The 27,057-nt window shown below is 40.7% G+C and overlaps 1 protein-coding gene across 1 annotated transcript; it reads left to right on the top strand.

Moving 5' to 3' along the window:
• Positions 1-230: 230 nt before the first annotated feature.
• Positions 231-27,057, top strand: LOC119661080 (fork head domain-containing protein FD3). Its single transcript, XM_038070272.1, has 2 exons — positions 231-995; positions 25,427-27,057. The coding sequence occupies exons 1-2, from the start codon at positions 772-774 to the stop codon at positions 26,601-26,603; spliced, it is 1,401 nt and encodes a 466-aa protein (XP_037926200.1). The 5' UTR covers positions 231-771; the 3' UTR covers positions 26,604-27,057.

The following is a 27,057-nucleotide window of genomic DNA, read 5'->3' on the forward strand; positions in this document are numbered from 1 at the left end:
GCTGGAAAAACTGAGATCAGATGCACTCACATCTCCCCATCTCCACCCATCTTGCTGTTCGCCTCACAACCCTTAACATTTTCCGCCCTCAGCCCGGATGCTGTTAGGAACGCGCGGTTTCCGATAAATAAATGTTGTAGTTGTGTAGAAATACAATTTTCCTAGGTGAGAGATTTTCATTTCACAGAGTTTTATCGACAACAGGGCAGACATTTGGTGCGAGGGTTTTGTCCGGGCCAGACGCAAAAATCTAATCAGTACCGTAATCAGTAGTGGCATCTTAGAGTTTCCCATCTTTCTCTAACGCCTCCGGTGCCAGGGCTGAGTCAGTATCTCGAGCACTTCCATCTTATCTGCTTGTGCTCAGATTTACCGCGTATGAATAAATTTTGTTCTTATTAAAAGTGAGTTGTTTCCCAGTGGTTTTCACGAAAGCATCGATACCAACGAATCGAATCCGCCATGTTTTATAACGGACCCAGAAATAGCAAGTCCTAACGCTTGTATTTGGAAGTTAAACGTTACTCTCAGGTCGTTAGTGAGTTATAAATGGTTAAATTTCTTCTAACGATAACTAGGACATTCGCGATTAGCTAAATGAAGGCATAAGTTCAGTTCCTAAATATTTGTCTGACATAGTGTGCTAATAGTTAAGTGTTAAATGTTATCACTTTTAATTTACATATAACAAGATTCCTTGTGAATATTTAATAAGTTGATCGATTAAAACTAACAAAAAACTCGCCACGGGTTACAAAGGACTAAGGCGCAATGCACTCGTCCTCTTCATCAATGTCGCCATCACCTCTGGATTTACGACCCGCCCTTTCAGCATCACCGCCAGCCAATACGAACTCGTCAACGACGGAGGATAAATCACGTACGCCCCTGGTGAAACCTCCCTATTCGTATATCGCGCTCATTACAATGGCGATCCTGCAGTCACCTCAGAAGAAATTAACATTGAGCGGAATTTGTGAATTTATCATGAACAGGTGAGTGATTGGAAATGCATTTCGTCCTTATGAAAATCATGTTTAAGTTGGAATGGATAAAGAACTAAATTTCAGTGTTTTTTTATTGAGATAAGGACATAATATGATATGAAAATAATGACGCCTAGTTGATCACTAATTTCGTTAGGAATCAGTACAAGTTAGGTCGTAGTCCTTGCCCTCAAATGCCACAAAAGGCCTAGTGAACTTTCATATTGATATCATTCAGTGGCTTTCCAAAGCATAATAGCTCTCAGAATTCTAATTGAAATGCGAATTCATCCAGTGCACTCTTAAAACCTTAGAAGGATCCTTAATTAAGGAACACGTGGAATTCATATCTGGGAAAGTCTTCTAAATTACAAGAGCGGAATTATTTCCTTGAAAGTGTTGGCTGTGTAAGCAATGACACTCGTTCATCTCTGAGGTCCATTGTGGATTTACGAAAGGAAAGATTAAATTTTTCTAGACAAATCAGTAATTTTTCATCAAACCAGTAAGTTCGCCTTTTCATTAAAAATAATGGGAAGTATGCGGTAACCAGAGAGCATCAGCAAAAGAAAGATAAATCAAATTTTTTCAAAAGTGTCGCTTTGGATGCTCACCTCGATCCAATGTAGTGCATTCGATCTTGTTTAATCGACTTGATATGCAGAACAACTTGTAATCTCGCGAAAGTGACAGACATAAAATGGGATCGACACCCAGAAGTGAAAGAGAAGAAAAGAGACCAACTAAACTCTTGAACAATTTCGTTGGAGAAGCCAGATTGACCATAATACTCCCACCCACTCATAATGAAGGCTTTGTTTTACAGAAAGATACAGAAACTCTCATTGGCTCCTTCAAAAATTTCAACTGAAGAGATAATTCAAACAACTCACAATAAGAGATTAAAGCCTAATCAGTCATACTAAGCGTCATTAGAAACACATCTCCGTTCTTAGTTAATTTGACAAGAAACCAGGATATTTAAAGAAAATGGCTATGTTATCACTAGAAGGATCTATAAAGTTTGCGCCTCTCAGGGGCTTTCTCTCAAAAATTCCATTGAACTTGTAGAACGATTGATCAATTTGGAATCAAGGAGCATCCTGGTGAACCCGGACTTAATAGACTTTTTGAAAAATATCCCAAACTGACAAGTTTGAATATGAATAAAAGCATAACTGCCTCCTTTTTACAAAATTTTGCGTTATCGCAAAAAATCTGCAGTCTGCACCCCGAGGAAGTCAGAAATAACATCGACCATTTTCGCCTTGATGACGACTCTGTCCTACGAAAAGGCTTTAACTTCCCTCTGACGTGTTGATTTGTGGCTACTCCAACTATTTGCAATATTACAAAAGGCGCCCAACGTGGAATGGACAGATGGGAAAACTATTGAAAAATTGACGCCTTCGATATCGGACAACCATGCGGAGCGGCAACTGGTTATTTTCCAGAGTCCACTGAAGAAATTTAGTGGTTTAAGGGGTCGTATTTTTGGTCGGATGTAATTAAAATTCCATTAGAGTGAAACAAAACCAAACATCATAAAAACATAGTGAGCCCCGAGCGCCTTGTATAACCAGTGGTTTTACTGTTGGTTGCCACTGAAATATATAATATGAAGAGTTTCCGCATTCAGCTTAATTTTGGGGGTTGGAATACAAAATAAAACAAAATCTTATTAAAATTGGTGCATTGCCTGCTTATCTTCCTGTCTTTTTTTTTTTTGTTAAGAAGGTGCCTAGGCACGCTAGTGTGTGGGATTTTCTTTACTCGTTAAGACAACCCAAAACACCTCCTGTGGAACTCCCTTAAAATATCATATCACAACATAAGTTTCAGTCTAGCTTGGTCTCCCTTCTTCTAAATGCGGCACTTTTTCCTACCCTCTTCCGCCTTTGGCAATTTACGCGGGTTAGATTCAGTCATGGATTTGATCGCATTCCAATTGACGCTTTATCTGTTCGCCCTAAAAAAATCAAAGCCCTAGGTTCTCTGCAACTCCATCGCAGTTTGAACAATGGAATGAATTATTCAATCTAGATCTGTAGAGGCACTGTGGAAATCCTCCATACCCCGTGAAAAACTGGTTGAGATGACAATTAATAGCACGTCTCTCCCACCACCCCTTGATAGTGTCATTCAGCCTGTTTATCCGCCGATCCTTTTCTAAGCATTTAAAATGCCATAAATTTATAGATCTCTCTCTTTCAATTTTCTTCATCTGCATCAAAGAAGAGAAGGACTTCACGTTGTATGTATATGCTTGCCATCTCATCCAGCAAGAGGTTAGTCGGGGTCCTGAAGGCGGAACACTCCCCTAAGGCTGTCCTTCTGTAAACCCCACTCATTCTTTGGGCGTTATATGAGATCTATAGTGCTTTTCCCCAAAAGGATCAAGCTCAATAAGCTGGCAATAAGTAACCTAAAAATATATGGCCCCCCTATGTTCAGCTTCATCCCTACTAGATCTATACTCAACGAAGATACTTTGAATACCAATTCTAATGCGACCGTAATTCCCCTTACGGCGCTTGGGTATTCAGACTGCTTCCGTTTTTTCCCTGTAAGTCTCTGTCCAGAGCTTGACAGCATTGATTGCTTCTCAGTATCTTCTTAATGCTCCACTATTACAACCAGCGCTATATCTTCAACGCAACCCCCCACTTTGGTCTTTTCCGGAACACATTTTATATTATGTTCAACATCGGAACACCCGTGGAGACATCTTACTCCTAGAGCTTTTCATCTGTGGTATTTCCTACTAAATAGCTATGAACAAATGCAGGAAAATAGCTGGAAATACCAATGGTCCCCAATGTTTTCTGAATTAGGCTCCAACCAGACCAATCGAACGCATTTCTCACGACCAGGGTCACCATTACCCAATATTTGTTGGTAATACCCTTCCTATGAATCACGTTCTCGGACATGACAGTAACCAATCTGATGCGCCAATGGTTTATCTGGCTTTGCAGGACCCATACTATCAATCTAAAGGGCCTTCTTGACTCTCAGCCACTCAGAGCAACCTACTGTAGATTACCCGTTACAAAATTTTCCCAATTTTCCATGATATAGAAAATATTCCCTCAAGCATGCACAATTCGAAAAACTTAGCGAACAAGATTTGACCGGAAAATTAAAGGCCCTATTCAGTATGTTATTCAAGATTGAAGCTTTGTTGACGCCTGTTCCCTGGAAAATCTGCTTTCATATATTTATGAGATTCGTCACAACATAAATTTCAAATTACTTGAAAACCACAATTCAATACTTAATGATAATAATAATCGTTGACGCAACAATCCATATTAGATCAGTGCCTTGAAGTGTGTTAGAGCACTTCATTCAAGCAGTTCATGCATGAAGAAATTGCTGAAGTGCCTGTTGGCAAAACAAAACTCCCCCAAAAGTCACATAAATATAGTTGTATTTAGAGGAGACAACGCAGTTTAAACTCAAAATTAATACTCTTGCGTCGACAGGCGAGAGAGTTGTTTGTGACCCGAATACCTCTTACGTGCTGACTGTAACTCCTTTGAAACATTTAACAAAGTACCAACGGTCGGCTTTTAAGCCTGCCAATATTGTTGAGACGTGAATTATAGTATAGGGTATATCGAAATAATACCTTCCGGAAAGGATAATTGACTCCCGAACCCGAGGCAGCAACGATCTCTGCTTGCTTGCCCTATAACGCCGGAAACCAAAAAGTGAGTTGCAAAACTTATATCAATTGGCCGAGTCTAAAATTACACTAGTGTGAACATTCCCTCTAAATTCCAAAATTAAAGGACATCAAGTTAAAACCTGAGGAGCTCTTAATTAACTTGGACGAATAAAACCACAAACATCCCCGTGGAAAGGATGGTAGGAATCATTAAAACATTGATTTCGCCTGATAAAATGACCCAAGCAATATATTTCCTATGACTCTATAAAAATAAACTCATCTATTTGCCAGGAATAAGCTAACAATTCCGTGAACTGTGTTATGAAATTGCTTCACCCAATAGCGCAACCTGGACGAAGTAACGTTCCACAATTTGTGTTTTTTATGATCAACGTATCAATCTCATTGTTAGCCGACTACGAAAGGCAATGAACGGCATCTCGCAGTAATGGAGACGAAAATGTTAATTAGGACCAGCGGCGGAACCCGCCGTGATCACATCCGAAATGAGAATATTCGCGATCAATATGAGAGAGACATCTTCGATGGTGTGGTCTGAATATCGAAGTCGATAGGAAAAGACCAAAAAGTCGGCTGTGGAGGAAATTTAGGCCAACAAATCCTGCGCGGCAGTTATTTTTAATGTAAAAAAAACGCTTTTAATTTTGCAAACTAGTGTAAAATAACTGAAGCTTTAGCCAAATTTGGCACGCAAGAGGCTCTTACGATTCGGACTTTGACTTAAGACACACGGGCAACCTGCGAGGTGCCACAAAGATCGGTTCTCAGTCCTCTTTTATGAACAATAATGTACGATAGGCTTTTGAGGTTAAAGCTCCCCAAAATGGTGAACGTTATCGGTTTCGCAGATGATATCAGTATGACTAGCGAGGCACAAGATATCAAGGAGATAAAGATTTTCATAAACGAGGCAATTTTGGGGAATCAGATCCTGGCTAGATGGCGCTGGTCTGGCATTCGTAAAGCATAAAACGGAGGTTGTTCTAATCACCAACGAAGGAAACAAACGTTGATGAAGTCCAGGATTAACCAACAAACCATACCCTCGCAATCAGCGCTCAACATCGGGGAGTCATGACCAAAAGCTAAACTTCAAGTCACACCTTGAAAGTTTAGCAATAAAAGCATCCGCATTTTCAACATTATTAGCCAAAATGTTACCGGATATAGGCGGCGCAAGGCAAAGCCGTCGGCTCCTTATCTTCAAAGTCGTTAGGTCGCTTTTGCTTTATGCAGCTCTCGTCTGGGCCTCGACATTGGGCATGAAGCAAATAGGAAAAAGATTGCACACCCATACCGGTTAAAAGCACTGCGGACATGGTACTACATCTGACGAAACAGCATGCGTAATAGCAGAGATGGTCCCCACAAACATTTTGCCGAACGAGGGTCAATGCCTTTATGGGCCAAAATATGCAGTCGGCGAATCTTAGACCTACTGCTGACAATTGGCACGAACTGAAGCAATACTGGAGAGGCAGAAGAGATTAGACGATTTTCTTGAAGGACGTTGAATTCACAGAATTATTCCAAGTAGATTAAACGACGCCATGAAGAGGTTAGCTATGACCTAAGAAAGTTCCTAAATTGAGGCGAAGGGTATCGCGCATATCTTTACCGCTTTGGGCGTAACACCTTCCCATATTGCCTAGCATGTGATATGATTCATGAGGATGTGGAACACGTTGTTTTTAACTACCCGAGACTCGCCGCATACAGGAAATTGTCCTCAAGACGCAGTTGTCACCCGCGAACATCGTAGACCATACGCTAGCATTTGAAACATCTTGGAGAGCGAGTGAACGCGATCCAAACACGCTAAGAAAAGAGGAACTTTGGAGTAAGATGATAAGTACCAACATGAGCCGCAGTTCGTAACTGATCCTATCCCGTGGCGTAATACCGAAATTGCAGTTCCGCTGGGTATGCGAAGCAAAAGAAAGTGGTTTCAGTGAGTAAAAATCTCACATGGCAGGCGCCAACTGTAAGTTTTGGACCTTTCCACCTCCCACTGCCACAAAAAAATGGCAGACAGAATGACAGTTTAGCCCCCGCGTGGAGCCATAAAACTTGGGACCCGAGCGCCGAGATGGAGAAGGAAGATTCACCACGGATCACAACCTCAATCGCTGTTTCGTCTACCTTAGATGCTCAAGAGGCGCGGCCTTTGGGGTTTCCACCGAGCGCCCCAATCTTATCGTTAGACATTGCCAAATACCAAATTTACCATGAAAATGGAGAACATCCTTCATTTTGTGACGCCATGCTGGGAAAGCACGATGAAAAACTACTTTTTAACCACTACCGAAAACAGGGCCAATTAAACTGATATTTAAATGCCGCTTCTCACTATCACGTGAAAAAGAAGGAGGACATTTTCAGAACTCTTTGACATCGGGACGAGAAAGTGAACCAAAATAAACTGTCTAGTTTAGGAATGGCCAGAAATGGCAATCTGAAATGATTTTCGTCAACAAAGGACACATAAGCGCAGCTCCAAAATAAATTATGAATGCGAATGACCACCACATTGAGATTTAGAGCATAGACTTCAAGTTCTCCAAGTACTTCAAGTTTATAGTTACCTGTCTTTTCATTATGAAGCAAGTTTCCGTTTGCCCCATTTCTATGCTGACTTGTAAAGTTTTATGTCCTTTTTTTCAATAACTTACCACTTTATGTGACTGGCCATTCTCTCCTCTTCAATTGTTAATAATGACTTGAGACTTCTTTCGAGCCCTCTTGGTATGTTTGAGGTCTAAGTGAAAACACGGAGGCAGTTTGCTTACATTGTGCCTTTTTATCCTCAATTGTTCATCCTTATTTTGCCCTCTAATTTCAAATGAAGAAGCTTGCATTTTCTAGATTCTCTTTTCAATTGAATTATTTTATTTTATGCTCCACCGCGAACAGTAACTCGTCTGATCCTTCTTTGCTCATAACACACTTTATTCCTTTAAACAATTTGTATGTAACAACCTTTCGTTGCAAACCCAATCTCTTGATGTGAAGTGAATGCAATTTACTTAGGCATTATTTTAGATTGTAGCCATTTGATCTGCTATAAAAAAAATTGACTTCTCCGGGGTTTCGTTTATGGAGACTTAAAATTGATATATATATGATATATATGTATATTCCTTTCTTCCCCGGATATTGACCTACCAACTTACTTAGCTGAGTCTATAGGGTTTTCTCGACTCAATCAACTGCAAGCTAGCAACGGAACGGAAGAATGCCGCATACCGAGTAATATTGCATTCTCAAAGAACGCGGGCACGCGCAGAGACTTATCACGAACTCCGTCGAGCGGAGAAGCGACTTCACAGACGGAAAAAGGAAACCTGGGAGAACCAACGAGTCTATGAACTAGAAAAGTACAGGGAGCAACCGCACCAGGCACGGAAGTTGTACCAACAAGTCAGCAAGATGAAGCCTAATACACCTCGATGCTCATCCTGCCGAGACAAAGAGGGAAATCTGATTTCCGACAGAATGGGCATGTTAGAGCGATGGGTTGAGTACTTTGATGAGCTACTAACAACCAGAACATCGGCGAGTTGGAGGTCCCGCCAACTGAAGACGACGGACAAATACTGCCACCGCCAAGTTTAGGAGAAACAGTCCGTGCAATTCATCGGCTAAAAAATCATAAGTCGCCAGGAGCCGATGGAATTACAGCCGAATTGGTTAAATATGGAGGCGACCAGTTACACCAAGTGGTTCATCAACTTGTGCTCAAGGCATGGGACACCGAATCAATGCCTGACGATTGGCAACGAGGCATTATTTGTCTCATACATAACAAGGGAGATATCACACAGTGCAGCAATTATAGAGGTATCACGTTGCCAAGTACCATCTATAAGATATTCTCCACTATCTTGCTAGGCCGGATAGCCCCATACGCCCAGAACATCATTGGCCCATACCAAAGAGGCTTCACTCCAGGAAAATCAGCAACAGATCAGATTTTCTCTCTGCGGCAGGTGATGGAAAAACTGTTGGAATATGGACAACAGTTGCACCATCTGTTCATCGACTTTACAGCCGCCTATGATAGCATAGCCAGGGTAAAACTGTACACGGCCATGAGAGAATTTGGTATCCCGACGAAATTGATAAGACTGACTAGGCTGACCCTGACCAATGTGCAAGGCCAGATAAAAGCAGCAGGATCACTCTCAAGAACATTCGACATCAACAACGGTCTACGACAAGGGGATTCCCTATCATCCGTCCTCTTTAACCTGGCCCTCGAGAAAGTGATCCGTGATGCTGAGGTAAATACAAGAGGTACGATCCTCTTCAAGTCCACCCAACTACTGGCCTATGCTGACGATATCGACATCTTGGGAAGAACCCAGAGACCTACAAACTGCCTTCATCCAGATCGAGCAGGCAGCGCGAGATCTTGGGCTGCATATCAATGAAGGCAAGACAAAATATATGGTGGCAACGTCAGTACCGAAGACGAATCAACCAACAACATCAAACCGCACTGGTCAAACACGAAGAAGAATAAGGATAGGAGAATACAACTTTGAGACCGTTGACAATTTCTCCTATCTAGGGTCGAAAATCACAACCGATAACAGCTACGATGATGAAATACGCGCACAGTTGTTGTCAGCCAACAGAGCCTATTTCAGCTTACAAAAACTGTTCCGCTCGAAACGTCTCACCATAGGGTCAAAGCTCTTACTGTACAAGACAATGATCTTACCAGTACTCATGTATTCCTCGGAAACTTGGGTTCTTAGCAAGAAAAACTGCGAACTCTTCTCCGCGTTCGAGAGAAGAATCCTCAGAAGAATTTTTGGCCCCCTTCATGAGGATGGACGATTCCTTAACCTACACAGTGACGAAATCTATGAGCGATACCATGACCGTCCGGTTGTGGATAAAATCCGGCTCAATAGGTTACGGTGGGCGGGTCACTTAATCCGTATGGATGAGGATGATCCCACCCGGAAAGTCTATAAGGACAATATCTATGGTAGAAAAATAAGACGAGACAGACCCTGCCTAAGATGGAGCGATGGCGTGGGTCAGGACGCCAGACAGCTTTTAGGGATATCGAATTGGTGGACCTCGGCGCATAACCGGAATGTCTGGAGTTCCTTATTAAGGCAGGCCTAGACCGGATACCGCTTGTTGCGCCGTTGATGATGATGATCAACTGTTTGTTTCTGCATATTTTCCATCACACATACACAGTATAACAAGTAAAATATATTTCACGACATGAAACGCCCTTTACAATAGGTATACCCAAATTCCTGCGAGCTTCTTTCGGGTAGCTGCGCCCACTCCACATTATCGAAGAGACTTGCTCCACATAATACATTTGTGCGAAAATGGACAATGGTAGCTACATCGTCTGCGTTATGTAAGGCTCCATGCACTTTTGATAGCCTTCCTCGAACGGGATTTCACGCCCACACCTTGATACAACACGCAAGCATAGTACAACCATGGTCTTCAGCAATAAGTAAGCTCCTTCCAATGACGTTGTACGGTTCCGTATAGGCTCCGTAGTGAGGCAGAGGTTCGAACAGAATTAAACAAACTAAATCTGTCTGGCCTGGTACTATCACTGACACAAACTCTAGGTTCCCCTTCATGTCCGCGTCCTACTATTTGAACCACCCAATAAATTCAAGTTCAAATGTGCGCGATGTAACATACCAAAAACAAGGACGTGCAATGCGACGAACACGATGGCCTTCCTACCAACAACAACAGGTACCACTTATCACATTACCATATTGAAACAAGTCGGAATACCGGAAGCTCGCGCTTCGGGGATAAAGGTTTTGTGTTCATCTTATGTGAGAAACTTCAACGCACATTTTTCTGTCCGTATATAGCTACAAATCCGACATAATCCTTCATATTTTTCCAAACTACGAAACATACGTACATATTACAGCCATAGATATCACGCTCACCCTAAACAAACAAACTGCCTATTTCCGGATACTGCATATTTATATGCACGTATATAAATTGATCGTACCCATATTTCCGATTTACTTCTTATATCTATGATATTTGTATTAGGCACTACCCGCAAAGTTCATTAGCACGCATATATTATATACCTACATACACACATGTCTGGCTGACAAATAACTAAAAAACAAAATAATTCTCTGCGACCCAATTCATAAGAACTCATTTCGTTGTGGTATTGACCACAGTAGATATACTATAGGCAGTACCCTTACAAAAATGACCCCACTTGCAAATGGGCTTGCAGAAGCTTATCTGTACACATCAGAGACGCTAAACAAGGAAAAGGCATAATCTTCGTCAAATCGTATTGGTAAGAGAGAGATCGATGAGCTTTTGCTATTCTGGTACTACGGCGTGCTCACCCATATAGCAAAAAGTTGGTTCACGTATTTACTTATCCATAAGCAAAAACTTGCCAATCTCACCAATACATTGGCAAGTCCGGGCGGTATGTCAAACACAGCTGATCGGGTTTTCGGTACATCTCGCTCATGCTCAAGGGCAAAACAATTTGAAATCCCGTGTACTCGCACTGATTTCCCCCCTTGAGGGGCAAGGGGGAGTGAGGTAGCTGTCTAGTATCTAACTGTGGTATTGACGAATTGATCTGATGATGACGTCATGCAGGTTGTAGAGTGCACGAAATTCACAAAAAATTTTAAAGTTTCACCCCCTATAACTTTGTTAATAATAATTGGATTTTCTTCAAACTTGACCAAACTGTGCATTATGTTCTTCGTTACACGCATGCCAAATTTTGTACTTCTGGGATGAACATAAGGGGGGGTGCCGGGTAAATTTCTAAAATGTGGAAATATACTATTATTAACTTTATTTGTGCAGATATCGGAACCGGATATATTTTGAGGCCTAGATTTCATAGAGATGCACCACTGTGATTTTTTTCAGATTTTTCGGTTGGATAGGTTCTGAGAACGAGACCTGTTACACTTTTTGTGGGTCATATTTTGAACCCTCACTCCCCTACGTTTCATTTAATATTAAATATTGATTCAAAAAGTACTAATTGAGACCTTTCATTTGATACCCCACATGGCTACATTCTGTGAAAAAAAAATTTGCACCCTCCATTCACATGTATGGGGAGCCCCCCCTTAAACTTAACACAAGATGGCGCCACTTACTGCATGGAAAGGGATCACCAGATTACATACTCTCACCAATTTTCGTGACAATCGGTCTAGCCGTTTCCGAATAAATCGGGTGTGACAGACAGACAGACAGACAGACAGACGGACAGACAGACACCGTCTCGATTCTAATAAGGTTTTGTTTCACACAAAACCTTAAAAAGGGGGTAGTTCATGCCAGTCGTAATGATCAGTAAGTATGTATACACCGTATACTTATCGATCTCAGGACAACATGGCTAGTCCCTTCCATCCTATACGGGAAGTTGGTGTTCCACATTATTCCGTCAATCATAGAAAATTTGCGTCCGTGGGCTGATTTTGGGAGCGAATTCGGACTCACACGGAGCTAGTTGGTACCTTGAAAAGGTTAAAGACGTCAACCGACATCAGTTAATAACGCACTAGCAGGCAAGGCTCGAGGTTGTTATTGGCAGTTTCTCATCTTTCAAGGAATTACCCTTTGTGGTGGTCATGAAGGATGCTCCACGCAATTTTCAGTTGCCTTCCGTAGATTAGATTTAGTGCCAGCTTTTATAGTTCTAGGCCGGTCGCTCTACGAGTTCGTGACAATACCTAGTTAGTGCAATACACCCAAATTATGCAACAGCTATGGACGAGATTATCCCTTCACACTAGGGGTGTCAAGAGTTTGTCTCTTCTGATGACCTGACTCATCACAATGAACTTCGGTTTACATTTGCTACATTAAAAATACTGAAAAGCGAATTGTTTATAAAAGAGGATCGTGAATTGGGATTTATTATCGATAATGGGATGATTTCTACGAAAAAGTACGTGGTACATTCGAATTCCTGCTACCGAAAACGGCCACAAAATTGCTGTGATACTCTTCACTGAGAAAAAGTTGGAGCCCACTGTGCCGATGTTGTGATATACCTATAACTTCGCCTATTTCGTCCACATCAATTTGTGTCCTTCAAGACATATCCTCGACATGCGAAGCGATGCTTAACAAAAAATAGTGGTTTCACCATGTTCAACCTCATTTGGTCGATTGTAGCAGTGATGAATCTATGAGTTCTACAAAAATGCTTGAGCTGAGGCACTATCACGGTGGGTAAACCAATCGTCCTACTGCCACTTTCCATGTTTGGGGAGATGCAACTGGTTCTAGAAAACTGTGGAAAACAATCAAGCCGATGTTACTCAATAAGATTCATTGATGTGATGATGATAGTGTGATTTTTCTATTAGCAGGTTATGGTGGCCAAAATGGCCAACCCACATGAAAAGAGAATTCACCGGATTTAGCTCAATTTACAATCGTAAAAGGGTAAATCAGGGACTTGATAATCTCACTTATCCGAGGTTGGGCGTTGATTAAAGGAGTCGACCAAGGAAAGAGAGCTATCCCAACACCTAAAAATTTTAGCGAAATTCACCGTGGAGGTCCGCCCGCAAATACTGAAGTGTTCCGTCGGCACACACTCACTGGACTCTTTGCTTACCAGGCTCGCGAATGTGCCTTTTTACAAAACTTCTCGTGTCCGCAAACCGATGCGTGGGCTGCAACGGAACATGCGGAAGAAACCAAACGTCGGGATATGGTACGACTCTATCGGAAGTAAATACGTGAGGTAAATCTGGAAATAAAACAAAAAAAATATCGGTGGAGATGAAAGGGAAGATCTACGAGGGATCACTTGCTCAATCGATGCTGCCTCAGATAATCATGAGAAGTAGCCTTTGCGGTTCCAATTCTGCCTTGGCATACTCAGGTCGTAATCCTAATGTTACTAGGGAGGAGGGGGTAGGGGGTAGAATCCAATTAATTTCCGAAAGTATCAAATCAAATGTTTTGGCTACTTTAAAACATTGCAGGGTTCCCGAAACCCCAATGGAAATATTCAGGAAACACTGAATTCTAAATTAGTTGGGTTTTCTGGAAAATCGAAAGTCTAGTTTCTGCCCAAATCATAAGTTCAAATTTAACAAAAAAGTTAGGACTCTCTCCTCCTTTACGGATCCATTTTGCGGTCCTGCTCACTCATCATCATTTTGTTCCAATTATTCATTTTAGAATTTTGTTAACTGCTTATGTACAAGTCAAGCCGGATAGTCAATTTTTCAGTCTTTCCACAAAGTTGGCAATAGGCAAGTTCACGTGTTGTTACGTAGAAATGCACCAAAAGAAATTTTCGCCGCTACGAAGGGATCGCAACATTAGGCCACGCTCTCCGTATTATTATTGAATAACTCACATCAGTATAAACAAAAATCAGTTTACATTAACACAAGAGATTTTTGACATGTTTCTCACAAAATAGTTGCAACAAATTATAAATTTATCCGCACAAACAATCAAACGACCACTTACTTCCATTTCCCTCTTAACTTTCTTACACCGCTTCAGCAGTCCTTCATCAAACGAGCATCAAACTAATAGGAGGCCCACTATGTAGCATCATTCAAAATGTTAAGAAATGTAAAAACCGTAATTATGTAAATGAATTTGAGGATGTTATGGGAAGTTAAAAGGTGAGATAGTATTGTAAATAAAGGTGAAAGAAATTACGCTGCATATTAGTAAATGAATTTTCTCGTCCGCTTGGAAAAAAGGAAATTAAATGATGCGGATGCTGTCAAGCCGTGAACACTACACCTTGCAAGTGTTTCGTGGCATCATCTAAAATCATCTAGCCTCCTGTCTATCAAGTTTTTCAATGTGGGGAACTTACAACGGGAATTACCTTTATTTTTGTGCTGCTTTTGTAAAACTTTAGACTTTGGTAAAGCAGCATTTTGCCGGATGAGAAGAGAAAACAATCCCATATTACTGAGCTAAAGTCCTAGCCAATAGACTCCGGCCTTATTTTCGCTAATGGCGGAAATCACTTCAATGAAGCAATCTAACAAAACTCTCAAAGTCCGTTTTTGAAATAAAACTGTGTGTTTGAAATTGTCAGCATTTTAAATTTCAACCAAATTCAAACAGACTCAAAAACCCGCGCCATGTTGCATGACGTCACAACTCGAGCCAAGAAACTTCAGTAGCCCGGGAACTGACAATTACTAACTGTCAAAATTAATTTCCCACGTAAAATGCCAAAAAGGACCATGAAATATTGTTTCATGCCTTGCTCCACAAATAACTCCGCTGCTGACCGCATTGCCTTGGATGAAGGGCTCTAACACACTTCAAGACGCTGATACAATATGGATTATTCTTATTATTTCCGAGTTATCACAATCTCGGCAGATACCGGATTTTACCTAATACTAGCACTAAGTGCCAAGCATTTAGGCTCGGACGATCCTACTTAAAAACTAAAGGGGCACTGGTGGTGGTGGCCGGTGGTAGTTCATTGGGAGAATCCGTTGAGTACTCCCCGCAACATCGAACACGTATGCAGAAAGGTGTACTTCTGCATGGTTTGAACCAGACTGTGCGAAAGTCCCAGGACATCAAGGGAAGCCGTCAGGGATTTAGGTACAATACCTGTAGCTGACAATATTATGGGAACTACAACCACCCGCTCGAGATGCCAAATTTCTTTGATTTCCCAACCCAATGACTCATAGTTCACCTTCTACTCTACGTATTTCCGTTCAATGTTGCTATTATGGGGGATAGCAACATCACATCAACCGGGCATGTTCCCGTGATCAGCCCATGCTTGTATGCAAGGTTTTGATGGATAACCTTACGTACATCATTATGCCTGATGACGTATTACACCGGTGCCAACGTCTCTAACGCCGAACCACACATTCTGCACTGGTCGTTCTCCACCCGTTCTTTCATGATGAGCTTTTTATAAGCTCGGGTGGCGACCACGCCATCCTGAATGGCACACATAAACCCCTCCGTCTCAGCACACAGCCATCTGTTCGACAGATGCAAATCGACAAACGACTGCCAAAGACAATTCACGTGTTTACTGTGCATTGCCTTCGATTCCATTCATCGATCCGCTCTTGTTCCGACTTCACCCCACTCAGAGAGTTGAAAGATCGATCCTTCAAGTTAAGTGGAGTCAGTCCACAGTCTGCCTTACACCAGCCGCATGCAAGGGACTCGCCTGCTCTTTGCTGTAAAAATAAGCGCGCAGCGAGTCGACTTGGCGATGATGTTGTGCCGCCACGTTAATCACGCCCCTACCTTCGATGTCACGAGGCAGGTTCATCCGCTCCACGGCAGATGTGCATGTGATGCATTCGGAATTTGGACATAGTTGTCCGTATCCGCCGCTGGACGTTTTCCAGGTCGGTCTTCGTCCACGGCAATATTCCGAATACATAAGCCAGTGAGGGGATAGCGAATAACTAACATTATTATTATTATATTATAACTAACAAATTAACGTGCTAAATTGTTTTTTTAACGAATATGGTAATTTAGCAGGTGAAACTACTATTTACGCGTAAAAAAAATATATTAATTTTCTAACGCGGGGAGTCTATTTAAACCCAAACTACAGGTATCAATGTAGAATTCTCGCACAAACTGGAAGAAGTAAGCATCTTATTTATATAAGTACTAGATTAGATTACCAGAAGGAAAATCTAATGCGTACCTGACGTGGCTTACTCCGCTAAAACTCATTTGGAAAAGGAGGAGGAAGGGTTCCTATAACCTCAACGGTCGTGTATCGCACATATGCCTCGATTTCATGATCGTTGGCGCGACAATCATTGTTAAACCATTTCATGAAAGATCGTAGGCAATTGTAATTATTATGACTCAGATACTTATTCGCACCTGTGTCAACTGGTATTGGATATCCTGTAATGACACAAATTCCTCTGTCACCAGTGGAATTTTAACCGCGACCTTCCCCTGTGAAATATCCGAATATGCACCTTATACCTCACTGAGGTAATAGAAGAATCACTTCTTTGAGTAGGTGATCAAGAACAACGTATTCCACGCTTATTTTAAAATGCGACTAAAAGGGTTAAAATTTGTGGCGAAATTAACCTACTTAAGGCTTCGTTAATAAAATCTAGATTTTAGACTACTCCTTGAAAGACTTAAATGTTTCACCGTGGTTCCTCCATTTTGAATCTTTTCAGACCCTTTTTTGGCGAAGTTCCGCAGAAATATAAATTATTACGCAACAAAACTATAAACCAAGATCAAAACGTATCTCCAGTATTCATACTAAATTTTTTATTTTGTAATTTCACAATGATTTTTTGTCGCGCAAATAAAGATATTTTTTCTAATCTCTACCAAAATAGGAAACTAAATTCGTTTCAATGCAAATTATTATTATTTACTATCTTTTATAAACAAAGGTAGCATATTTGCTCAGTTAAATCTGACGTAATTATTAAAAATATTCACATAAATTATTTCGTATTCACATACCCATATACTGTTATGTTACAAACTCAAATCAAGCTTGATTAAATAAAAAACATCTTCCATATTTACTTTTGTATTGTGACGAGAAAAACTTCCATTTTAAGTTATCAAAGTTTACAGAAGATGCTTAACAATGAAAATATAAATATTTAGGTGGCATAATACAATATTTAAAAGTGATTATTTGGAGAAAGATTTGAAGATTTCGAAGATTTCTTTTTTTTTCCTTTAGACAACATTCACTAAAAAATTATGTTTCCACGTACACTTTGTTGCGAGATTCTTATCTTATTCTTAAGAATTGTCAATAATGGAAGCTTCTAAGTATAGTTACGATGTTTCAATTTTTATTAAGGATTGAAAAGAAAACCATAGTTTTCAACGGATTTCATAGTTACCGTAGGCAGTACGACGAGGCGCATACTATGGTTGAAGCCTACTAAAGTTGCTCTCAAGGCTACAGTAAAGATATTGACCCCCAACTCGAAACAAATGAATGATTCCAATTTTCAGAAAAGGTTTCAGTGAATTTGGAAAATATTTTCTACGTTGACAAAATAAGAAAAGGCACATAATTTCTACCACATAACTAATCTAATAAAACGATTAAGAACAACTCCATAAACATACTGGAAATGCAGCAACTTACATTGAAGCCGAGGAAAAATTCCAAATATACCCGCTGTTCAAAAAAGTGTTTCTGAGGAATACCTGGGATCCGTCTACTAGTTGTGATCGACATAACAACGAACGTCTCAAATCCAATATTTACCACTGTATCGTCCACCCTGCTACCTTCTATGGTTCTGAACCCCGGCCGACTATCAAAGTTAATATATGGCGCCTCGCATTCATGGAGACAAAGATGTTGCGTTGGACCAATGGTGTAATACACTATGATCACATCGAAAATGAAGACATCTGTGATGGATATGGGATTGCCTGCATTCTATGATTGACCTAAAAATCTTAATCGATGCGAGACTATCAGAAGAACGACCAAAATAACGATAACCTAACACACAAGATGGTAATTTCAACCTCTCCCGTCTCCGGTCAGATAAGCTGGATGGTTGAGGAAAATGGCGCAAACGATTAAGCCGAACGGACCTAAATGAAGAAAGTTTGCTTCAATCATCAAATAAATATAGAAGGAGACAACAGTGAGCCGGAAGGTGAAACTGAATTTACTACATCCTCCTTCACAGGTAACACCAGCATTGAAGGGGTAGTTACCCCTATCTACCGGGTTGTTAAAAAGTGGATAAAGCTATCACCCTTCCTCTTTTTTTCTTGATAAGTAATGACACTAATGGATTGCCCAAAAACTGACTGGCTAAACTGTTTTCCAAAATGGCCAAACTAGTTTCTATATAAAGTAAAAAAAGTAATTAGTACTGCTTGTGCTGATCGGGACAGTTTGCTGCACAATTCGGATACGGCAGCCAAGGTAAACGAACGCCAGTACTTTTGCTTCTTCTTCAAATTTTGCAAAAATATAAGCAGAATTCTGTGATATCAGGGAGTTTGCCATCGTCGAGTCTTTTATGTCCTTAACAGATCAATTTTTAACAGAAACAAATTTCTCGAATTTTCTTCTCCAGAAGGATAGACCTTATCAATCTATTCTGGAAAATCTGCAATTGAAATCAGAGGGGCTGGTATTAAATTTTACTTTGTGGCAACTACTGCTCAAGCTTTGAGCTAACAAGATGTCTACTCGGAAATAAAACTGGTGTTTTTAAAGCTTTGCCTGCTAATAGGAAACACATAAAAAATGGCACTTAATTTCAGATAAAGCCAAGTTTGGGATTATAGTACTGAAGTGGAAAGATAATTGAGATATCCACCTGCTGCCCACAAAAAAAGTGTACTTTCCACTTGTCTTACTGCTCATTTCTAGTTGCTCTCACTGACGCTTCCTACAGCCTAACATTTTCCTGATTATGTTTTCTACAGTAATCTAATTCCACTAAACCCTAACTGAATCAAACGCTAATAAAATTAACATTTTTAGGATTTACTTTTAGAAATTAATTAATTTTTCCAACTTTAATTTCCCCATTCCATTCTTACCATAGAAACATATTTATTTGTATTCTATTTCTCTTGCTTTTGTTGCTATGCTATTGCTGACATTATGGGCAATGCGATGGTCGGTCGAAATATTGGAGAAATGAATGATTGCAACAGTTTGTGGGTGGAATTTCATACAAGGTAATTAGGCGTAGTTCATCAGATTAAAAGTACATGGAAAAGAAACCGATTTGCCTAGCAGAAGTAGAGGCGAGAGATCTACTCAACTGCCGAGAAGAATATAATAGTTTGGAAAGGAATTAAAAGGTTGCTTTTAATTAAGGGAGACAGTATATTTGTTTTTCGTATACACCTATACTTCGGTAGCGAGATGCTGCTCTTAATGCATTGTAATTATAATGAACTAGAAAAACAATCCTTCGAAATAAAAAAAGAACACAGGAAGCTTGCGCTTGTCTTTGCTCCTGTCTATCTGTTCGTCTGTCTATCTGTCTCTCCTTCCTGAAGATACCCTCCATCTCGAAATTTAGTGAAATGAAGTTAATAATGCGAGGAGATTGTTGATAACATACAAAATTGTCTGTCCTTTTCCTCCCCCGTTTTCTGCCACATACTTCCAGATCCACCCAGTTATTAATCATTCTGAGATAGTGCATAGTATACTCCGTAATGGCATTGTGGCCCTTTCTCAATCTGTGTCCTACTCTTTACACTTTCGCTTTCTAATTAGTAAGACTATGGGTGTCTTTTCCGTATGCTCTTCATTTGATATCTAAAGCCGAAGGATCCTAAAACATAATACTGTACAGTATTTTTGAGGTAGCTGGATTTTCAGATTTTGCACAAAGCAGTAAAGGCGCATCTACCCCTGTAAATCCATCCAGCGACGGCAAATTCTATGCCGTTCAACGGCCTCAATATTTTGCCCATTAATGCAAATGAGAATGAAGAGAAGAGAAAATATCAGTAAAAAATCCAACCCAAATTTCTCCAAGATTTTATCTCCATGCAACATGACAATATTTCGCTTTGATAATAGCTAGAGAACATTCCAGATACATTCCCTATTCACTTCATCGAAAGCCTTCTTCAAATCGATGAAGTGCAGGTGGAACGGGCAGCTAAACTCCGCACACTCTTCCAAAATGATACAGTGAAATTCAGAACAATTATTTTTCCCGTCATCTTCGCGGCAGGGATTAAATATCCCTCTCCTAATCACACTCAACATTGTTGTTATTTATCGACTTCCTGGGAAAGATCTTAGATTCCAATGATTTAGGAATGAGTAGAAGTAGCGACTTCAAAGAATGGAAAGAAGTAGTTCCGCAGGAAAATCGTCAAGGTCGGCGGCTTTGCTGCATTTAAGTGCATTAATCCCCTCGCTCCCCCGCTCTCACTGCGATCAATACAGCTCTCACCTCCTTACATTCAATAATAGGCTTCCAAGTTTCCATGCCCCGCCAGGACCTCATGCCAGAGATAAAGGCACTTTTGAAGGCGGAACATTGTTCACCATTTTTTTGGGGAATTGGTCAGAATTTATGTCAAGTGCACAATAAAGAAGCTTCGCATTATTGGGTGACATATAGACCACAGGCATGACTCGTCTTGAGTGGAAATTCAAGACATTCTAGTTCTCTTCAACTTGAAACAACAGCAAGGTACAAGCGAAGATAATCGATTATTGGATGACGGTCGTCTTCAAAGCCGATATCAGCACCTCATTTGTTTGAAGACAACTGCTATATCAAAAACTGATGACGATGTGGCCGATCTAATAACATTTTTATTGAAAATAGTCGAAATGCAACTTAACTTGTTGGAATTCCTGTGTTCGAACAATATGCCCTCAATGATAAGGCGGTAAAAGTTACACATCTGCGGACATCAAGACCATGTATACACATCAGATGATCGAAGAAAGTACTTTCAGAGTATTCACGATACTTAATCGCAATATCACAGACAGCATTATTCTCCTCTATATCGGAAATCTCCGTTCGTGCATAGTACTACAAAATTGTGATGCTCCTTAACCTGGACCAGGATCTGGCAGACAATATCAGTCAGAAACCTGCTCTCCAGCCATGAGAACACAACATACTGTAGCTATTAGCAAGATTTCACCAGCGACAACAGATACTGTTCTGGGCACCTCTAGTAAACGAAAAAGAAAACAGTACGCTCATCAAGAAATCATCAAGAAAAGTATGCACATTCTAGAAAAAAATCAAAACTGTTTTTTGTAAAGTCAGTTATCATCTGTGGCGTATTTTACGTTTCAATGGCAAAGTAATTCCAAAGTTTGTAGGTTGCTAGCTCACAAATTACAACGGATGGGAAGGAAGCTTATTTCGTCAATTGATTTTGTCCACTGTCTGTCTGAATCTGCTTGAATGGTCCGTATTAATACAGGCAGGCAGCAGACAAGACCATGCTTCTGGTCATCGTAGCTCCTAGAAGTCAAACGGCCAATTTACAATTCATATTCATTATGAGAGCTCGACTCAGCCAGCAAATCAAGTCGTGACTGGACCATATATTTTTCCTTCTCTTCATTAAGCGGTGGTATTTTTGTACCTGTCTACCATGTTTCGTGGTAGTGTTTTTAAGAGGCAATCCGTAAGACAATGCCAAAGGAATTTCAAAATCCATTCTGTGAAAAGTCCTCCATCCTGGTACAAATATTAGATCCACAGGCCTAAGGCTCGTTAATGATGTGAAAGGGAAGGGAGAATCAAAGGACCTTACCACCTCACGTAATGTTTGGCAAAGAGCCAAAGAAACTTTTTAACGGGTACCTCATTGGAGCTGCACTTACGTACTGTCGACCTGACAATAGCCAACCAATAGCCATTGGTGCGCTAAGAAGTTAGCCTCTAGAATCGCAGGTGACCTATAATTAGCAACTCTTTGTATATTTGAGTTGGTATGCCCTGAGACCTCTTAGAGACGTATGTTGAATAGTTTGATGAAGTTTCTCAAATTGGTCGGTGAAAGAAGTCCAACCTCCTTTTTCAGTATATTCCAGATATTTGCCGCTATCTGCAACATGCCGCCCATCCATATTTTCTGTCCTTTTGCACGACATACATTATGAGTGCAGTCCTTGAGGAGATAACCCCTCGTATATACTGCTATAAAGTGACCAAATGCAAGGGTTTCTGGAGCATCTCTTTAAGTTGCCGACTGCTTGAAAGAATCTTCAGTAAACATTGATCAGACTGATGCCTCCGACTAGCAAATAATACCAATCCACGTTTTCCATAAGTATTCTGAAACCACTAAGCCCGGACTACTCTTTGAATGCTGCGAGGATATCTTCACGCATCTTCATCTAGGTGATTAGCTCCTGTCTTCGAACTTTTTCCGCAGTTTGTTCGTCTATTTTCGTTGTTTTCCGGCGGAAAATGTCCGCTGCCCCTTTCTGAAATTATGTAACGTGACTGAGACAATAACACACATTGTCCTTTCTGGATCGGTCTTCACCTTTCGTACGAACGTGCGCCATATCCCTTTTTTTCTAAGTAATTATTATTTCCGGACGGATATTTTTTCTTTTACCCTTTTAATTTTCTTGCTGGCCATGATCCAGTATTAATTTTTATTGCCGAATCCTTCCATTTTTACCAATATTAGAGCTACTGTGTTAGTTTTTCTTCTGCTAACATTCGAAAAGGTTATCTGCTTCGTCTTCATTTCTATATATATTCCCTCACCCCCCCCCCCCCCCTGACAATGCCTTAATGTAGAGCCATCTAAGGCCTTTTATCCCCGCACCTATTCGTTTTCTCCTTCGGCACATCTTTCACTGAATGTGTCAATCTAGAACCTTTCCATGTTTCTGTCAACTTCCCGTTGAATCTCGACCGACGAAAGCCCTGATAGGTGATGAAACTTTTCGTAAAAGAATCAGATATTGACTCAAGCTGCACTTCTCTACAGGTTTCTATAACTTTAGGTACTACTAAATTAGACACTACAATCAAGTTTTCCACTACTGAAGCATTACGATCGTTTAATATGGCACTATGGTGGTTGAATGGCCAGAAGCCCGCTGCTGAGTTCCTGCAACCGTATATTGGTTTCTAAAGATAGGTATCGTCCTCATAGCCATTTGTGTCTGCGAGAGATCATATGCATACCTGTACATGTTTTCGCGTTTTTTTTTCCTTATAGGCATGCATATACTTCAAACCACCCCGGAGCTCAGCGAATAAGGTATGCCTTTGACACCTATCGGTGGGTAACAGGGGCAATACACCAACCTTCGACTTCCTCAGCTACGAGAACTGTGGTTGTTGAAAGGAGATCCTTGATATTATCCTACTTACGACAAGCGTGGAGGACTGTAAATTGTCTGACCAAAGATCCTTTCTCGATCACGGCTGGATCCTTTTCATTCGTGCTGAGGTTTTCAATCTTCCAAGTTATCAAAAACAAACTAGCCGGGGCGCAAATTGCAACATCGACACGACAGAAGAACTAAGGTCGGGGCTCTGGTCATACCCTGCTAAATACAGTAAGAACACTGGAAGAGGTGTAATGGAGACCTCAGGAAGCTGACTAGGGACATTTTCAACAACTGCTATATGCACAAATACCCACACAAGAAGTGCCTAAAGAGATACAAGTCGGCCATCAAAACGGCCATGAAACAATCCTGACAGGACTACTGTTAAAACATTGGAAAAACGAACGAATCTATGAGAGTCTGTAAGATTCTGTCCAAGGAATAGGAACCGCTCTGGTCTGGAGATCTGAGCCGACTCGACTCTGCTTCCCTTGCTCATATCTCAGCAGTCATGGAGTTAGGAGTTTGTGGCATCAAAACGGTATCGCCCCTAATTGGGCTCCTCGGAGAAGCCATTGATATTACCTACCTACTCCTTATCCACAAATACGCAAGATACGAGAACTAGAGTTTAACTGACACTTTACAGAGGCAGGCAGGCATATTGGTGAATAATTCAGTGTATGACAACCTCGGGAGTAAAATTAATGGACGCCACATGGATGTCAAGCAATAGTTATTAAAAGTTGAAATTAATAAACAGTCAGAGCTGCTTGCATTTTGTAAATTTTTGAAAAAAATCTTCTTGAATCCATGTCAAAAAACCGAAATCCACTTCTTGATCGAGTCCTGTTAAGTTCCGCCTTCAGCTTTCTACGTTCTTTATATCGGAACGCCTGACCGCGTTTTTTGGCTTTTAGCAGCAGATAATTGTGATATATCCTGCTGTTCAGCCCTTAGGTTCAATGATGAACATATTTTCTCATGAAGATGGCGCAGTATTTAAGAATAGTTGAAGGGGACCTCATTTTCCACCACATTAGTTCTTCTTGACTAGCTTGACCTATCTGTCTTTCCACTTAGTTAACTAGTGCGATACTTAATATCTTCTTGTTTCAGCAAGCACAGTCATAACGCCCATCCCCGAACTGCAGGTACTTTGTCCCCTATGCATCCCAAAACGTTCACCCGTATCAGTGTCGGAGCTTACAGTTTGCATTATAGCCCGATTTACGTTACGGCATTATCCGCACTTCCATCCCCTTTTTGAGTGATGCTATTATTTCATTAATTGACCATCATCTAACAATGCTAGTTAACAACAATAATTATGAATTGCTTTAGTATCTATTGCAAATCCTGTTACGAGCGCATTTGCATGATCCTATTGTTTGTTTCACAATTTACTTAATGAGGGCAAATAATTTACACCACAGAGTAAATAGTTGAGGTTGCCTTGCACGAGGCTGCAACTCCGCTTAATTCCATCAGATTATTGTCACTTATCCATTTCAAATAACTCTCCACATGTAATCATGTTTATGAGACAACAAACTGAAGTCATTTTATTGCAAAAACATTTCTCATTTTCTATCTGCTGTTTACCCTGGTCCATAATTAGCTCCGGAGATATATCAACGTAACACAAAGATTCCATTCGCAACAGTTTACTCGCAGATAAACGCTGAAAATAAAACTCTATGCCTAGATTAACACATTGTCACGTAAATACTTAAAAATAAATTCATCTCAAGATAACTTCAAATAGTTGCTCTGATAAAATAATTTAAATAAAGCCCGAGTGAATGCAATATCTTGTTTGCGTAAGATTAAATCCGCTTTAAAAATATCCAAGAAGGAAGCCACTGAAACTGATTTCCCGCATGTCTTCTATCATTTCAGATTTCCGTACTACAAAGACAAATTCCCAGCCTGGCAGAACTCAATTCGGCACAACCTTAGCCTAAACGACTGCTTCATAAAGGTCCCCCGGGAGCCGGGCAATCCTGGCAAAGGAAACTTCTGGACATTGGATCCCCTGGCTGAGGATATGTTCGACAATGGAAGCTTCCTGAGAAGGAGGAAACGCTACAAGCGACCGCCCTTAACACAGAGTGTCCCCTTTCCTGCTGTCTTCGGGCCATTCTCACCGTTTTGGATACGCAAACCTGTTCCAGTCCTACCCATGCAATTCAACACACCGAATTTCGGTGGTTTTCGGGAGAATTTCGATGTGTTCAACGGCAGACCAGAACTGTTGGTTGGACGAAATCCAGTTATCGACCAAAAACTAGATTTCTTTGCGAATTCAGAAGTTCCCGGAGATTTGTACTCAAACCGCGAGAAGTTTGAGATATTCCGGAGAAACATGGACTTATTTCGCCGCAATTCAATTACATTCGACTCGTTCAACCATTGCGTAGACAAAAAGCCCAACTTGAGCATACCAGAAACAAACGACTTCCGGCCGTCAAACTTAGACTGTCTCCTCCACAAATCTAAAAGCTTCCATCCTGAAACAGAAGACAACATCAACCGACTTCTGCCAGAACATCGAGATATAATCAACCACAGTAGCCCGTCCAAATATAGTCTTCATCCTGACGATCAGGAGCTGTCTTGTGATAAAATTGATGTTGAGAGCGAGCACGAGGAGTTCAAGAGGTCCGAGTCCTTCGAGAGTATATATAATAAGCCGGAGAACTCAGGATCACAAAAATCGAGCATGCCCGAGAAATCACCTCTACCGTCGGACTTCTTCCACAACTATAACAATATGGAAGGAAGCATTTCTGATACGCCAACGGTTCAAAAGATAACAACAGACGCGTCGAGCGGCGACAGCAATTGCCTCCAGGACTTGGTTGGAAGAGTGACCAACTTGACTCCCGAGTTAACAGACGATGAGAAAATCACTTGCCATCTTGATGCCGCCGGCAAGGACAATTTGAAATGGAACAAAAGATTGTACGAGCCCACAGTGCTAGGATTCGACTTCGCGCATAAGAAGCGCAAAAATGGAAATGCCCGAGGATTTAGTATAGAGAACCTGATAGGACGCACGGTGGAGGAGGAATAACCCATGCTTTTGTCATTCCAAAGGAATCCCCTTTAGTAGGCACGTCTATTAAAACAAATTGTTATAGAAAAACTATAATATCTAATTTATTGTAGTCACTCCATTAGATTGTACAAACTAAAATTATGGTAGATATAAAAACGGTGCAGGTAGCTCAGGTAGCTCCTGTGACAATTCACCTACTAGTCCTCAATGTGAAGAGTATTGTTTTAGCGATTAGACCACGTGTAACATTTATGTGTGTAAGATAATGAAAAAAAAAATATTTAAATCCTTTATCGTTTAAATATGGCAAGTAGTGAGCATAGGGTGGGCCTGAACTTAACACGACATTTATATTGAAAACTTGTAAATAGAATAAAAATATGTTTTAGAGTATTTTGATGTAGAGCTGAAAACAGTTAGTTTGTAGAGATGAGGTCCTGTAAAAATTTTATACTTATATTTTATGTAA

This window comes from Hermetia illucens, chromosome 1 (assembly GCF_905115235.1).
Source record: "Hermetia illucens chromosome 1, iHerIll2.2.curated.20191125, whole genome shotgun sequence".
NCBI lineage: Eukaryota > Metazoa > Arthropoda > Insecta > Diptera > Stratiomyidae > Hermetia > Hermetia illucens.